The following is a 15,297-nucleotide window of genomic DNA, read 5'->3' on the forward strand; positions in this document are numbered from 1 at the left end:
CGCTGGCTGCTATCCTTCCCCTCCTCTACCGCTTCTCCTCGTCCTGCCACCATGGATGGCACACCGACACCGACACACTCGCACCATCGAGTGCGCATTCCTCTATCGCCATAACTCTTTGCGGTAACGCTACCACCAACATAGGGGAAAACAGATGTCGTGCCAGGTAGGCCAGAACAACTGGATCTTCACCGATTCACCGGTGTGCTATGTGACGCCGAACTTGCGTCTACATCAGTGCACCTGTCCGCTGACAACGTGCACCCCCACCGCGGCTGGCTACGGGTGCCACCTGACATCCTCTGTTATGATTCTCTCCGGTGTGCTAGTCGTAGTCTGGATCATGGCTGCGTGCGCCTACGTGTACGTTTTGAATTTCGTCGGCGAGCTGGAACTAGAGGCTCGCACGGAGAAGGTGGTCTCTCTCAGCCGCAATTACTACTACCACAAGTTGTTCGGCACCGGTAGCCCGATGCTCCCGTCAAGTGTCTATGTACCGGATAGAAAGTTGCGCTCGGAGTAGACGACACGGCTCTGCTGTGGAGTTGAGATCGCAGAGGCGTTGCCCCCTCTCCTCTTCTTTTCTTCTCTTTCTGGCCTTTCTTTTCGGGGCTTAGCGCCGGCACACCTAGAAAGAGGAGAAGAGGGGATAGGGGGGCTACTCAGGGCACATCTGCATCTGTCTCGTGTGAATAACAGGAAACGCGTACGCGTGCCCGGACAACCCTCCAGGCGTGCACACGTTTGCGTCCGGGTGTGAACCGATGGATTCCGTGTGCGGGGGCTGGCGCTTCTCGGTCAACGCTGCCTAGTGGGGTGGGTGCGCAGGCGGCAGCGCCGCTGTTTGCAGCAAAGGATAGGCCTCTTCTTAGGCGCGTGCCGCTGTGTTCCTTTTCACCCTTTTTCCTCTTTGTAGGCGAATGCCGCCGTTGCCGTGATCTGTCCAATTTTTCCCCTTCCCGCTGTACTGCTGCAGGCGAGAGGGGCCACACCTTCTCTGTCCTACCTCTCCACTTGGTATGCGTATGTGCAAACGCGTGTAAGTGGCCGCTTCTCCCGTCTTAGCCACTTCCTGCGCTTCCTCCTTCGCGCCTTCGTTTCGGGCTCGAACTGTCCACTCCGACTCTCGCATCCTCCTCGCGTCTTCTCGGTATCCCTTCTTTACCTCTTCTTACCATAACTCACCCCCTGATTATGGACGGCTGCCTCACTGTGATGTCAGGGTCTGATACCCTCTCCACCCCCCACACGCTGCGTGTGGGAGCGACCAAGAGCCTGCGGCCTTCCCTGGTATACGGCCGTGAACTCTTGGTGTCCGCGGAGAGGTCTGGGCTTGCTCTGGGCCGAAGAGACGTGCAGCCATGACCACATCTATGCCAGCGCACTGCCAATCGTGTCGACGGCTCACCGAGTGTGTGCGCATTTTTACGTTGAACCCCTAAGCCAGCCGATGAGTGTGCCATCTTCTGTTGGCTTATTTTCGTTTTGCTTTTTTTTTGCTCATCTTCTCTGCAGCGTCGTAGCGCGTGCCTGCGTGCGCGCGGTGCCTCTCTCATTGCTTGCTGCGTGCTGTGTCGACTCTTGTCTTCTTCGATGGAGTAAGTCTGTGCTGCCCCTCTCCCTTCCCCACAGCCGCGCAGCAGCCGCTTTTGCACCGACACCACCGTTCACCCCTTCCTTGTCCACTGTACTCCTTCTCTCTCCCATCCATTTGATAAAGCCAAGGGCAGTTCAAACTACCGGCTGCGCAGCACTTGTGCTTTTACCTCATTCTGCTTGCTCTCGCTGTTCTCTCATCATCGGATGGTCTTTTTTGTTGAGCGCCTGTGGCAGTGGCGCTGACTTGTGCTTGGGAGGGAAGACCGGCTTAGCGCTGACGGCGGCTTCAAAGAGGAGTGAAAGGAGCGGAGAGAGGGAAGTGGCCGTGCGCGCGAGGTGTAATGTGCCCCGTGCCCCGCCAAGAACGACAGGGCGAAGGGGCCGACGGAGCCGATCTGTTTCAGCAGTGGGCGCCCAAGTGAGGATGCGGCTTTGTTAGGGCGCTAAAACAGCTCCCCTCCACATCAACAGCAAAGGCTCTGTGTAGGGAAGGAATAGAACACCTGTCGTCACGACTGCCCTCTTCACCGCCCGCCGACGTCAATGGTCTACCACTCACCAACTTCCCTTGAACTTGAAAGCAAGGGAAGGAGGCAGCAGCTGAGACGCGAGGCTGTTGCCGCTTCTCCAGCAGTGTCGTGAGCTGCTGTTGCCGCGAACTCTGATTTAAGGCTGCGGAGAACACATTCTGGAGCAGCAGATTTTCTAGGATAAGGATGCACCAAAAAAAGCCATTCGCAAACGAAACAGAGGGTGTGCGGCGTCTGGTCGGTGCTTGGAAGCGACTCGCACTGCTGTAGGCGTGTACGCGCACCGTCGCATGTGCGGCGAAGACTTTTGCGGCGGGTTGGAATGCATGGACGAGACGCGCACTCGTGCGTGCTCGTGATGACACGGATGGGATGCGTGGCGCGTCGTGGCGCAGCTGTGGTCTCTCCTGTGATGCGGCGTGCACGAGTGTGGCTTGGCACCGCAGAATGACGACCGGCGCCGGGGCCACCACCGCCACTGGAACGCATGTTTCTCTCCTCATCGAGCTTCTCTACGCAACCGCCTTTTGATCTATTTCGCACCTTTTCTTTGTCCCCCCTCCCACGTGCATACACACACACACATAAAAACATATATGTATATTCATGAAGACATTGAACGCCTTCCTATCGATGAATACGCGCCGATACCTCTACTCCTCTCTCGTTCCCTCTCACTCGTCTCGTGTATCGGTTTGGACGAGCAGTCGCGCCTTTTGTGTGATGGCGGAGATGTGAGAGACGAAGCCCCCTTTTCTTTTCGTCGTTATCATTGATCCTATTTTTTTTTTGGAGGAGGGGGCTTTCCAGATGGAGTTATCGTCTTGTTCTCGCTCCGTTTCAGAAGCGAAGCTCTATGCTCGTCACTGCCCACCTTCCTCGACGAACGGGCACCACATTCACATGGCGACTACTTGCCTGCTCGCGTTTCCTCATGGGCTGCGGTTGCATTAAGCTCGCGATGTTTATCAGTCATGAGCAGCACGCACATGATGTGCGCCCACTTTCCGCGACTGCTACACAAATATCGCTGACCCGGCAATTCACGCGTTTTTTTCAGCCCTCGTGCTCAGGGAGTTTGTCTCCCCTTCCCTCTCTTTCCCAAAGCCGGACCAGGCGCGACCGGGCAGGCTGAAGGTGTTAGGGGTGACTTCACACATCCATGTTTTACGTGACCATGCCCAGGCCAAACACGCATATATATCATGTATGATAGAGAGTTTTCTTATCCGTTGGAGGAGTGGAGGTGCCATGCGTGAAGCTTCCGCCGTCGCGTGCACCCGCGTCGATTCCTGCGACTCGGAGCAGAAGTTGCAGAGAACTTATCTGGGTTGCTGTCCGAGTATGCCATCGCATCGCATGCTTGTGACACGCAATATGCAGACATCCCACATAATCTCTCATGCTCCACTCTCATCCAACTCCTACTCTCTTCGGACGCTGCGGTGTCTGAGTTCGTCTGGCGCGTGCTGTATACGCACCCCAACTGTATTTGGCCCTATCGCACACATCGAAGGAGAAGCACGGCAAGCAGTCAAGGACGCAAAAGGAAGGGGCGACCACAAGAGGAGGATACTGGCGGCATTTTTTCTTTGGTAGACGAACAGCTCCATCACCTTTCCCTGCGTGCTTGTGGCGGAAGCAAACGATGCCGCCCCCTTTCCCCTCACACGCCCCGGCAATCGTCGCCGCTGTGGCCGGCGCCGTCGCCGGAGCGGCGGCGCTTACCTGGGGTGTCTTACGCTGGCATCGACGCCAGCAGGGACATGAGGGCACTGGTACCCCGACTGGGACGTGGACAGTTCAGCAGGTGGCGGCATGGCTTCGTGAGAACGGTGTCAGCAAGACCTCTGTGGCTGTGTGTTGTCGCTACAAAGTGGATGGCGACACACTGATGCGGCTGACGGCGCATGATCTCTATTACATGGGTGTGCCGTTGCGCGACGCGCGAGTGATTCTCGCAGCTGTGGAGGACGTTAAGGGTAGCCTAGTCCTTCTCTCCTCTGCATCGCCGCGCTCGGTCTCGCGCCGGCAGTCAAGCGTTTCCCCGCGAACTGCCCAAGTAACTGTCCCCTCGGCGGCCGAGCAGTTTGAGGCCGCCTGGCGGGCACTGATGCGAACCTGTGCACTGCCGGCAAGCGGCACATCACCAGCCGAGCAGCAGCAGCGCTTGGCGGTGTACACTGGTACTCTTTTAGAGAGCTTTCAGGTGCTGACAGCTAGCGAGCAGGCCGCGGCGCTGTCGCTGGTGGCGGAGGCGGAAAAAGTGCGTGTCGCCCCCCCTGCCATCGTGCCGCTGGAAGCTCAGCCTGGGCAAGCGGACACCGAGGCCCCTGTGGATACGTCGTTTCCCGTGCAGGCGGTGGAGGAGAAGCTGAGGCCTTTGCATGATATGCTGGACGGGTTTCTGGACTTTCTGCGCTCTCCGGACCTCGACGCGGTTGCGGCAGCTGAATTTGACGAGTTGGGCGAGCGGGTCGCGGCGCAGGTGAAGCGGATTTTGCGAGTTGCGGAGCAGTTGCCGCCGAAGCTTGGCGACCCCCTCCGCCGCAAGTGCGACGGCGTTTTCGAGGTCCTCTTCAGCCGTCAACGGACCGCGCTTGGTGCCTCTGGCGGGGAGGCCGCCGGCAAGGCAAAGCTAATGCAGGCCCTCCGCAGTGTGCTTTCCACTGTGGAGGACCCACAGCTGCGCGAGTTGCCTGCTGCACAGCGCGTGCAGGCTCTGTCGTCGTTGGCCAAGCGAGCGGAGGCGATCGAGGCTGTCGCAGCCGGCTCCGTGTCAGGCGTGCCTAAGGATGTGGAGGTTCTCAATATGGTGCAGTCACTGCTTCGCATTATTCAGGAGGCGATTCGTCTCAGCGAGCGTGAGGCTGAAGCCGATGAGGATGAGAAGGAAGGGCAGGCGCCTGCTGCAGAGGACGCGGATGCTGCCAACGGGCCGATCCCTGTAATCGTCAGGACTGTGCAGGACATTCAGGGCACCCTGCAGTCAGAGACATTCCAGCACGCGCCGTCGGCGGTAAAGGTGGAGTTGTGCACCACTTTGCTCCAACGAGTTGCGGCGCTGGAGGACAACCTGGCCGAAGTGCCCTCTCCCGCGCAGGCTATGGTGCGGGATCTTCTTTTGAACACAAGGAACGTGCTCGCCGTCGTGACTGCCGCGGCTGAGACCGAGGGGAACGATGGCGGCGAGGACCCCCCGGCGGATGATGAGAAGCCCGAGAAGGAGCAGGATGGTAACGGCGACGCCGAGGCGGCCCAGACGGAGGGTGAGAAGAGAGAGACGCAGAGCTCTGACACAAACATAGATGCGTACGTGGCACAGTTGGAGAAGATATTCGACTTCCTGACCTCCGACGCGCTGGATCAGGCCACGATGGAGGAGAGGAAAAAGGTAGCGGTGAGGCTGCGGCAGCGGGTGGAGGCGATCAAGGCAGATGTGGCAGCGCGCGACCCCCAGTGCACACTCATCACGGAGCTCATCGCTCCTCTTCAAAATTTGTTGTCTGAAATGGCTAGCAATCACGTTGCGTCGCGTGAGTTCCTCGAGATTACTGCCCCTCTTAGTGACGTGCGACGTCTTTTGACCAGCGAGTCATTCCAGCAGCTGCCCCACGCCGGGAAGATACGTATTGCCCGCAACATTGTGCCACAACTGCAGCAGCTTACCTCTTCCTTCTCCTCCTTGTCGAACTCTGAGCGTACTGCCGCAGAGGAGCTGCTTCGCCCCATCAACGAGGTGCTGTTGCACCTGATGCGTCCCCGCGGCGTTGCTACGGGGTCAGCGCAGGAAGTGCTTGATCGTCTTCAAGCGGTGATGCGCACCATCCAAGGCGCCGAGCTCACCACCATGTCGCCAACGGAGAGAAGCGCCTGGGCTGCCAACACCGTCGCGGATCTGGGCCGGCTTCGGGACGATTGTGCGGCGCTCGGCGCTGAGGGAGAAGCATTACTTCCTATCATCGAGCGTCTTCGAAGCCAACTGAGCGGGTTGCTGCCCGACCATACAAATGCTGGAGGAGGCGAAGACCGTGATGATTCCGGCGACGCCGAACGCAGCGGCGCCGGATGCAACGGCGAGGCTCAGCGGGAGCAGGAGGAGGGTCGGACACACCTTGTCTGGGCAGCACCGCGTGACATGCACGCTGAATTGCTGGAGGCTGAGCGGGCAGCGACGCCAGTGCCGCCGGAACGGTTGCAGAGAATGCTCCAGATGATGGGAGAGGCGACTGAGCTGCCGGGTATGTCAACACGACAAGTGGCGGAGCCGCGGCAGTTCGGCAGTCTCCTGCGTCGCCACGCGGAGGGCGTGGGCGGCAAGGTAAACGACGATAGCACCAGCGCTAGAGTCGACGGCGCGGAACAGGACTTCGATGAAGCCACGGCGGCGCTGCACGCTTTACGCAGATCTCTGCAGGTGCTGATGGATGCGGTGCAAGATGAGAACGCTGCGACGGCGACGGAGTTGTCAGTGGTGGCGAGCAAAACAGAGGAACTGCTCGCAAGCGCTGATGCGGCCAAGATAAACTGGCGCGCTGACTCGTGGTGCACCGGCACGGTGCGGAGCATTTCGGAGGCCCTGCAGCAGTTGCGCGGCAGCGGGGGCGGCGCGAGCCGCGCCAAAGTTCCAAGCAAAGTGGAGGAGGTGCTCCAATCATCTATCGCGGCTCTCATCGCAAACCCGCCGACCGGCATGGAGGACTTCGAGCCGTACCTGCGTTTGCTGCAGCTGGCCCAGCCATCGGCAGAACAGATGACGAACAGGGAGCTGATGCTGCTCAAAAGCCTCCAGGAATCGGTGATAGAGGCCATGCGGCGCCTCCCAGATCATCCGCGTCAAAATGGCGAAAGGACCAGGCATGAGACCGACGACGAGGGGGAGGGCAGTGCACAGGCAGTATTGGGCGTGCCGCAGCAGATGCCGTACAAACGGCGCGAAGGCTCCTCCTCGGCGGAGGAGCTGGACGACTCCGACAATGCCCAGCAGGATCTGGAGCGCCTCCTGGCCGGTGAGGGGGTGACAGTGGAGGATGCCATTGAAGCGCTGCGGGAGCAGATTTGCCTGCAGCCCGATGCACTCGACCGTGGCGAGGCCGGCGATGAGGACGAGGTCGAGCGGGCCGGGAACGAAGAGGACGACGCCTGCGTGTCACAGTCGGAGGCGCAACGCGCTGACAAACAGACCCCAGATCCACTTCAGCCGGAGAGCGCAGATGCCTTTAACGAGGACGACGACGACGGCGTTGGCAGCAGCGGTGCCGCAGCCATCTCTGGCCCCTCGTCTGGCTCTGCGCGACACATCGCGTACGACGACGAGTTTGACGGCGAGGACAAGACTCACAGCAGCACCAGCGCCGCATGATGAGATGTCGGGGTATCGCCTATCCCCCCCTCTTTACTCAGCACTATCAGCACCTACACATACACGGTGCCGTCTGTGAGGTGCAATGCGCAGGCCCTCATCGGTGATGGATGGGTCTTGCAATAGAAAAGGCGTGGATGAAGCAAGTTTCTGTTTTCATCTGCGCGGCCTTATCGAGCGATGTGCAATGACATGCACGAAGGACTATAACGGCCTGTCGGCTATACACACGCGATGCGCACACAAGGATGAAGGCTGCGGACGGCGACGCACGATGCCTTCCTACCCATGATCAAACCCAGAGGTGCTTGATGCTTTTTTTATGCGTTTGCACGAAAGAGCAGACGGGACCTTTTATGCACCTGCCTTAGGCCTCTTCTTTTCTCTCTTCGCGTTGAGCAGCAGCGGCTGTGGTGCTGCGAGCAAATCGCCATCGTCTTCTCTTTCGCTGTTTTTTCTTCGTTTTCGCTGGAGTGACTGTATTCGCCCTGAGCGCCGGTCGAAGGGGGTGGGGGGACGATGAGGTGGGCTGCCAGTGCCCCACTTTTGTCTACTTCCTTGCCCCCCCCCTCCTGTGCTTCAAAGCACAGACACAGACGGACCAAACAGCCTGCCACTCCACGCACAGCGACAATGGGGCACGAACGCAGGCAGCGTCGTTGCGATAGCTCTGCCGAAACGGTACACGCATCTCTCGAGCGGGCTTCGTCGCGCATTCGAGTCGCATGGCGCTCTGAAAGATCGCAGAGGTGATGAGGTACACCAGAGCGTGCAGGAAAGGCTTTTTAGGCTTTCTTTGCCGTATGGAAGATGCCAAACACGACGGCCTTATTTTTTTTGTTGTTCGGCCGCCTGTGAGTACCCCGCCAGCCCCGCTCACGGGAGGACTTCTCGGTGCGTCGCATGCTCAGGGCCCAGCACCCTCCCCCTTCTATTTCCTGCCAATGCGGAACCACTTGTGGTGGTGACATGGCCCGGGCACCCAAGCCGGAGGGAGGTCAGAGCGATTCATAGCAACTGATATCGGCGGTCAGGTCCTGGGTGGCGCTGCGTGAGAGCGAGCGGCGACGGTGAGCACACGCTTGCACTATACCGATGAAGGGCAGAGCATCGGGGTGACGCGAACGCATGCCACCCGACCCTCACGCTGCCTGCTGATGTGGGGACCGGCGCGACGCCGAGAGGGACGCAGCAAGTGGCGACCGGCGTCGTGAGAGCTGCTGTGAGGCGACCTGAGGGGTGGGGGCGCGGTGGGACGGGCGGGTGGGTGGCGTTTGAGGCCGAGGCCGTGCTGAGATGACTGGGTCGGCGCATTGCTGTAACACGCGTGTGCCGACGGCTGCTTTTGCACCACGCGGATGGGGCCTGCGACAGGCTGAGGGTGGAGTTGAATGGAGCTTAAGTAGTGTTCTGTGGCGAAATAGGCATGTTGAAAACGAGAAACGAGCACCGTAATTGTCTCGCTGAGCTCATGCGCACCGAAGCCGCTTTAGCCTTCCGTGTTGTCTGTGCGTTATCCCGCGTCTCGCTGCCCTTGTTCCTCTCAACAGCGGCCTTCGCCTCAGCTTCTTGCCGGATTCTTTCTCGTGTCCTTTACACTGCGCGGCAGCGCGGCCGAAGCACACGCAGCACTGTGCGTTCTCCCCCCATGGCTGCATTCTTTGAGAAGAGGAGCCTTGCGGAATCCGTGCAGGGCTGTCCGCGCCGCCTGCCATTTTTTGCCAACTCGATTCCAGTTTTCTTCGAAATCTGCGTGACGTCGTCGCACCACTGCTCTCTGAACATCTCCACACCCTCTCTTGTCAAACTCAGCTGGATACGCACACACCAACCCGCATAGGGATCGTGAAGTCAGAGAGATGTCAGAGGCGGCTCGAACGACGCGGCACTACGTGAGTGACTGTCTCGAGGAGCGATACCCCTATGATGCCTGCAAGGGGTTTGCTGGCATTCGCCAGCGCGAGGCGGGTCGCGTCTTCAACGGGTACGGGCCCGCCGCCGTCGACGACATGATGAATAGCTTGACGGACCCCTCTGTGCCTACCGAAGAGAAGACGAGGGCTGTGCATCTGCTGTACGCCCGGTCAGCGTCGCAAGAGACGAAGATCGAGATGCTGACGAAAGGGCTGGTGCCTCTTCTTGTAGCGACGCTGCAGCAATGCCCCGATCTCCTCTTGAAACATCAGTGCTTGCTGCTGCTGCGCTCTCTCGGGGTCCTCGCGCAGGGCTGCTTTGCGATCGTTCGGGAGGGCGCCATCCCGGTGGTTGCCGGCGCGCTGCACACCGTGTTGTCCCCTGCGGGGTCGTCGGAGGCAGCTCAAGCCTGCTGCATTGCCGCGGCACACGTCCTGTTCCAGGTGAGCAGCAACATGTCCGGGCTGCGGTGGATGCTGAGCTTGGCTCACGACTCCGCTTTCGAGGGGATTGAAGCGGCGTGGGCTGGGGAGCCGCTGGCGCCGAAGGCACTCGTCTCCTTCATAGCCGACAGCCTTGCGAGCGAAGCAACGCCTGCCAAGGCCACCACCTACCTCATTCAGACCCTAGCACGCTTGACCAGCCTCGCGCGCGGCGTGGAAGCGTTTCTTGCCGTCTCCGATGCCGTTGACGTCATGGTCGAGCATCTCAGACACCTCCCGAGACCTCCCACGCAGGACAGCGAGCTGTGCGCGGCGACGCTGGAGGTGATGTGGAACACGACCCTCGGTCACGCCGGCGCAGCAGTCATGGAGGAGCGCGGCGTGCCCGATATTCTTTTTCAACTCCTTGTGGACACCAGCGGGAGCGCCACTCAGGTGCCCGTGTGCGTGCAGCGGCAGTTGACTGGGGCGCTTTCCGCTGTTTCTCAGCTTACCTCCGTCAAGCAACGCAGCACGCACGCCGTGTCGGCAGCGGAGGCTCGCACCCGCATTGTCGTCTTGCTCGACTACGTCCGCGAGTGGAACAAGCTTATTGCGAAGCAATACACCAACGCATCCAGGCCGATCCCAAACGACGCTGCTGCGATCGTGACGAACCTGATACAGTGCATCCGCCTCGCATCGGAGCTAAAGCCGGTGCGGGACGTCACCCACGCCATTGTGGAGGCCATGGAACAGGAGGACACCACGGAGGCCTTCTACTTCCGCCGCCAGCTGTACTTCCACACAAGGTGGGAGGCTGAGTACCACGCAAGCGTGGAGGTGTAGGTCGCCCCTTCCCGCACGTTCTTTTCGTTCTCCTCTTTCTCTCACGACGTGTGAGTGTGTGTGTGTGGGGGGGGGTGGAGGGGTCAGCGGCCTGTCTTGTCCCTGCTGCTGCTGCTGCTGCTGCTGCAGAGGCGCCGCATGCTAGCCGTGCGTCGCGATGTGCGTTGATGTAGAAGACGAGGCGCCTTTTTGCTTCTCATTTTTTTTTCTTGCCAAACCAGCGGCGCTTTCTTCTCCCTCTCTCAACTTGTTTGCCGTCATCCGCGGTGGACCTCTTGTGCCCCTGCCCAGGCGTTTACGAGCCTCTCGCACGCTCTCACCGCACCAGCTGCGTCGGTGCCTTGTCTGCACGACCGTTGTAGGGTCGGTGAACGCAGAGACGGTGCGGCTGCTGGAGCCCGCAAGGGACACCCGAAGGAAGACGGAGGTGAGCGGCAGAGAGTTATGTAGTGTACAATGGACAGCAAACGACGATGAAACATGAATGCGTTACTGGATCGGTGCACCGATGTGGAGGAGAGCAGCGAGCTGCTTGCACCCCACCCCCGGACACGTCAACCCACAAGAAAAAAACGCGAAGCTGCGACGCGTGACTGCCGCCGTGCGCCTTACCTACGCCGGACTCAATGTTCTTTTCGCTGCTCTCTCCCTCTTCCTAATCTCCGCTTATCATGCACCTCAACACGCATTCCAGTGTACCGGCCTCGGGTCGTTGAGCGTGAGGATAAACGAACGGGGCGCCCCATCGCATCGCGACTGTCACCACCGCTCACCCTATGCAGATAAAACTCGCAGCACACATACGTCAGCCCAGCCCCCACACAAGGTGCGTGCTTATACGAGCGCACACAATAGATTAGAGTCGTACACACCCAGAGAGAGAGGGAGAGAGAGAGGGAAGGGGCGAGACAGTAGAGTTGACGTGTGAGCACGGATACGTGCGCTCACCTAGCAGCCATTCCGGTGCCTTTCGAGTAGGGCCAGGCTCAGGTGCGGTTTGACGAACCTCTTCGGTTTTTGTTTTCTGTCTCTTGTGTGGAGCCGCTTTTGCTTTCATAGAACCCACCCCACGAGCTGCATCACCAGCGGTCGTCATGGGCTCCCACAAGAAGGCCGCTGCCGTCTCTTCGATGGACACGTTCGAGGAGGTTGGCCGCATCTTTCAGCAAGTGCACCAGAGCGCCGCCCACGCGCAGAAGTGCAAGAAGAAGCTCATCAGCCTCGGCCAGGAGAGCGCGCCGCAACTCTGCAGAAATGTGTGCGATGTCGTGCTGCTGATCCTGAAGCAGGTGACTCAAATCGCGCCTGAGGCGATGCGAAGGCACTACGCCTTCGTCACTGAGCTCTGTAAGGCGTTCCGCGAGTCCTTCGAGTCGGACCAGCTGGCCATTGAGCTGCTGAAGAGTGTTTCGGCCTTCCACAACGCGATGGACAAGGCTGTGCGGCTGGCCGTCGTATCCACCTTTGAGGCCCTGCTAAAGACGGTGGACCAAAGCAACGTGTCGGAGGAGCGGCAGGACTTCTACCAGGAGGCTGCGGAGCTGCTGAAGCAGCGCGTGCATGATAAGTGCCCGCAGGTTCGTGCGAAGGCGGTCGCCAGCGTGGCTGCCTTCCAGTCCGGGAAAAAAGACTGCGACGTCACACAGCAGCTCATTGCACTGCTGTGCTGCGACACCAACGCCGACGTGCGCAAGCAGATCCTCCACTCCATTGCGCCGCGCAAGGAGTTTCTCGAGGGGTACTTCCACGGCATTATCCGCTGCATTCGCGATGTCGTGGCGCGCGTGCGGGCGGAGGCGTGGGACGTGCTAGGCCGCTTTCCGTGGCGCTACATCACCGCCTACGCGGATGCCAAGGGAGTGAAGATGCCGGAGCTGCTCGCGGCCGGGCTTGACGACTCCAACGCATCGGTCGTCATTGCCTGTCGAGCCGCCATCACCAACTCTTGGGTGCACCGTGACTGTAAGGATGTGTGTGAAGATTTCATGAACAGCATCGCGTGTGGGTACGTGCTCCCGTCGCTGTCGCCGTACGAGCGCATCAGTGCGGAGCTGCTTGTACACGCGCGAAAGCGCCAGGCCAACACACACTTTCCCTTGAAGCTCGACGACATCAACACGGCGGGGCTGCTCTTATGGAAGGCGGACTGTCGTGTGTCGTGCGACACGGAGGGCGAGGACGAGACACAGCTGCTGCCGCCGCTGGGGCAGTTCAGCGCCGTTCTCCAGGATACTGTGTACGCCTACGCGCGCCCCGATGCGGAGCCCAAGACGGTCAAGTTCCGCAGCGTCGAGGACGCCGACAACATGCTGCGTATTCTGCTCTCGGTTTTTGACATCTACGACGACAATGCCTACTTGGCACACGCCGACAACACCACGCGCGCATCGCTGCTGCGCCTCATCAACTTTATCTTGAAGGTTGTGCCTGACGAAGATCCGTCGCTCTTCGTGGACGTCGCCGTGCGCGCTCTCAAGTCGCTCACCGCCCGCACGCCGGAGGAGGCAACAAAAACGATCACGTCCGCGCTCGACTCGCTCTTTCGCAGCCTGAAACTGCCGCAGCGGCACAGCCTGGGCTTCGATGATGTCGAAGCAATTGGACGCAAGAGCCGCGAGCGGCAGCAGGAGTTGGTGAAGCGGAAGGTGCTGTTGCGCGCTGGCGAGCTGGCGGAGGAGTCCTACACGGAGCTGAAGGAGGAAATGGACCGAGATGAGAAGTTTCTGCTGCGCATGCAGCTCATCGTCCTCGCGTTCCTTTCACATTCGCAGCGCGGGGACGCGATTCCGATGTTCTGCTACCACATCATTCAGATGGGCCGGCACCTGGACAACGAGAAAGTGCGCGTGGCGGCGACGAAATCGCTTTGCTTGCAGTGCCTCATCAACCCCGAGAGCGTCCACACCTTCATGCCGCTCATCCTGGCCGACTCGCAAGAGAATGCTGGCGGCGCCGTAGGGGCCGACATGAGCCTTCCCATCGCGGCCATCGGCGTCATCTTTGATCTCATCATGGAGTACGGGCTGCGCTTTTTCGACGTGGCGAAGCGGCCACCGAACGAGGCGAGGGCGTTGTACAACTCAGAGAGCGAGATCGAGGCCCGCCTGCAGCGCGAGCAGGAATTGGCGGAGGAGGACGTGCACAAAGTGGGCAGCAAGCGTCTTCTTTCAACGCTACAGTTTTACCTGCAGCCGGGCAACGAGGCCAAGCACATCGTCACATCCGCCGGCTTCTGCAAACTGCTGAGCTGCAACCGCCTTCCTGCAGAGGTGGTTCCACATGTTGTAGCAGTTCTGCTTATTCACTACACCGGTGCCATGGCTTCGAAGAAGGAAAGCATCACAGCCGCGTACATGATGGACTTCCTCGGCACCTTCTTCCGCAGCTATGCCGCGAGCCACCCAAAGCGCCAGGTGCAGATCTGCGAGGGCGGTATCACTGCATTCCGCGTCGTACTTGAGCGCAACATCGCCATGGCATCGAGGCTGATTGAGTTTGTTGCGCGTCTCACGGACGCCTACACGTTGACCGTCATTCGCGACATCGACCCGCAAGCGGCAATGCGCGCGACCAGGGACGTGGTGGACGAGACAGGAGGAGCAGCAGAAGAGGAGGTCGAGGCGCAGCGCAAGAGCAACCGCACCAACGCAACACGTTCTTCCATGCAGTCTGGTCGCCTTTTCCGCGAACTGAGTCGCCACTCTCTTCACGAGCGTCTCTCGCAGGAGCTGCTGGTCGTGTTGGCGAGTAGCGAGCTCGTGGAGAGCCGCGCTGCCTGCATGGATGCTCTGGAGAAGTGCATGTATTTTTACAGCCTCGAACCGCAGCCCTTTTTACTCCACTGCGCCGCCGCGGCACTGGAGGCGACGCGGCATGCTGCCCCTATCGTGTACGACCGTCTAGAGGCCTGGCAGACGAAGCTTCGTGAGCGATGCGCCGCGGCCGGCGCTGCGCCACAGTCGAACGGCCCCACGAGCGACGCCGAAAGCGCCGATTCGCTCGAGCAGCGGTGGTGCGAGGCGTTAAAGGCACATGAAGAGAAGCGGGACGCGCTGCTGGAGGCGGGCTTTGGCGGGTTCGCGTCCATCCCACCTCAGCTCGATGTTGCTTCACCCGTGATGGTAAAGGTGGAAATGGCGGAGTCGAAGCGGGAGCGCCACTCAGACGTGTTCGGCGTGGAATCGATTGTGGGTCCTCGCAAGCGATCGAGGCACTGACGTGTAAGCACAGGCGCTCACGCAGGCCTGCATGCTTCACAGCTTCGCAATCCTCTCTAAATGCGTTCTTCGGCAGCCGATCTCTTCTCGCGTCGCCCTGCCCTCGTCGACGGACGCACCGCCGCTGTGGGCACGCTTTGCGACCTCCCTACTTGCAGATGCTGTTGAGGTACAGGAAATGGAGCGGTGACGATGGCGGGGTTGCTGAGGGGTGGTAGAAGCGGCACCCCGGGGGCTGTGGCGCGGAATGAGGTGGGCGCGAGATAGGCGCACGTGTGCATCTTCTGACACCGCGCGCATGCCCTTCGTTCCTTGTCCTCCTTCCTGCCCCTCCTTTTTTTTTTCTCTATCTGCACGCCTCTGCGGCCCGTTTCACTCTTGCGTTTTCTCCTCACATGCTCAGC

General features: G+C 60.1%; 4 protein-coding genes across 4 annotated transcripts; all 4 read left to right on the forward strand.

Moving 5' to 3' along the window:
* Nucleotides 1–154: 154 nt before the first annotated feature.
* On the forward strand, nt 155–523 carry LINJ_29_2730 (conserved hypothetical protein; the record flags this gene model as incomplete). Its single annotated transcript, XM_001466720.1, has 1 exon — nt 155–523. One exon carries the CDS (start codon nt 155–157, stop codon nt 521–523), a length of 369 nt encoding a protein of 122 aa, XP_001466757.1.
* Nucleotides 524–3,777: 3,254 nt separating this feature from the next.
* On the forward strand, nt 3,778–7,491 carry LINJ_29_2740 (conserved hypothetical protein; the record flags this gene model as incomplete). Its single annotated transcript, XM_001466721.1, has 1 exon — nt 3,778–7,491. One exon carries the CDS (start codon nt 3,778–3,780, stop codon nt 7,489–7,491), a length of 3,714 nt encoding a protein of 1,237 aa, XP_001466758.1.
* Nucleotides 7,492–9,350: 1,859 nt separating this feature from the next.
* On the forward strand, nt 9,351–10,676 carry LINJ_29_2750 (conserved hypothetical protein; the record flags this gene model as incomplete). Its single annotated transcript, XM_001466754.1, has 1 exon — nt 9,351–10,676. The coding sequence occupies one exon, from the start codon at nt 9,351–9,353 to the stop codon at nt 10,674–10,676; it is 1,326 nt and encodes a 441-aa protein (XP_001466791.1).
* A 1,094-nt stretch (nt 10,677–11,770) lies between these two features.
* On the forward strand, nt 11,771–14,893 carry LINJ_29_2760 (conserved hypothetical protein; the record flags this gene model as incomplete). Its single annotated transcript, XM_001466755.2, has 1 exon — nt 11,771–14,893. The coding sequence occupies one exon, from the start codon at nt 11,771–11,773 to the stop codon at nt 14,891–14,893; it is 3,123 nt and encodes a 1,040-aa protein (XP_001466792.2).
* Nucleotides 14,894–15,297: the final 404 nt, after the last annotated feature.

The sequence above is a fragment of the Leishmania infantum genome, chromosome 29, assembly GCF_000002875.2.
Source record: "Leishmania infantum JPCM5 genome chromosome 29".
NCBI lineage: Eukaryota > Euglenozoa > Kinetoplastea > Trypanosomatida > Trypanosomatidae > Leishmania > Leishmania infantum.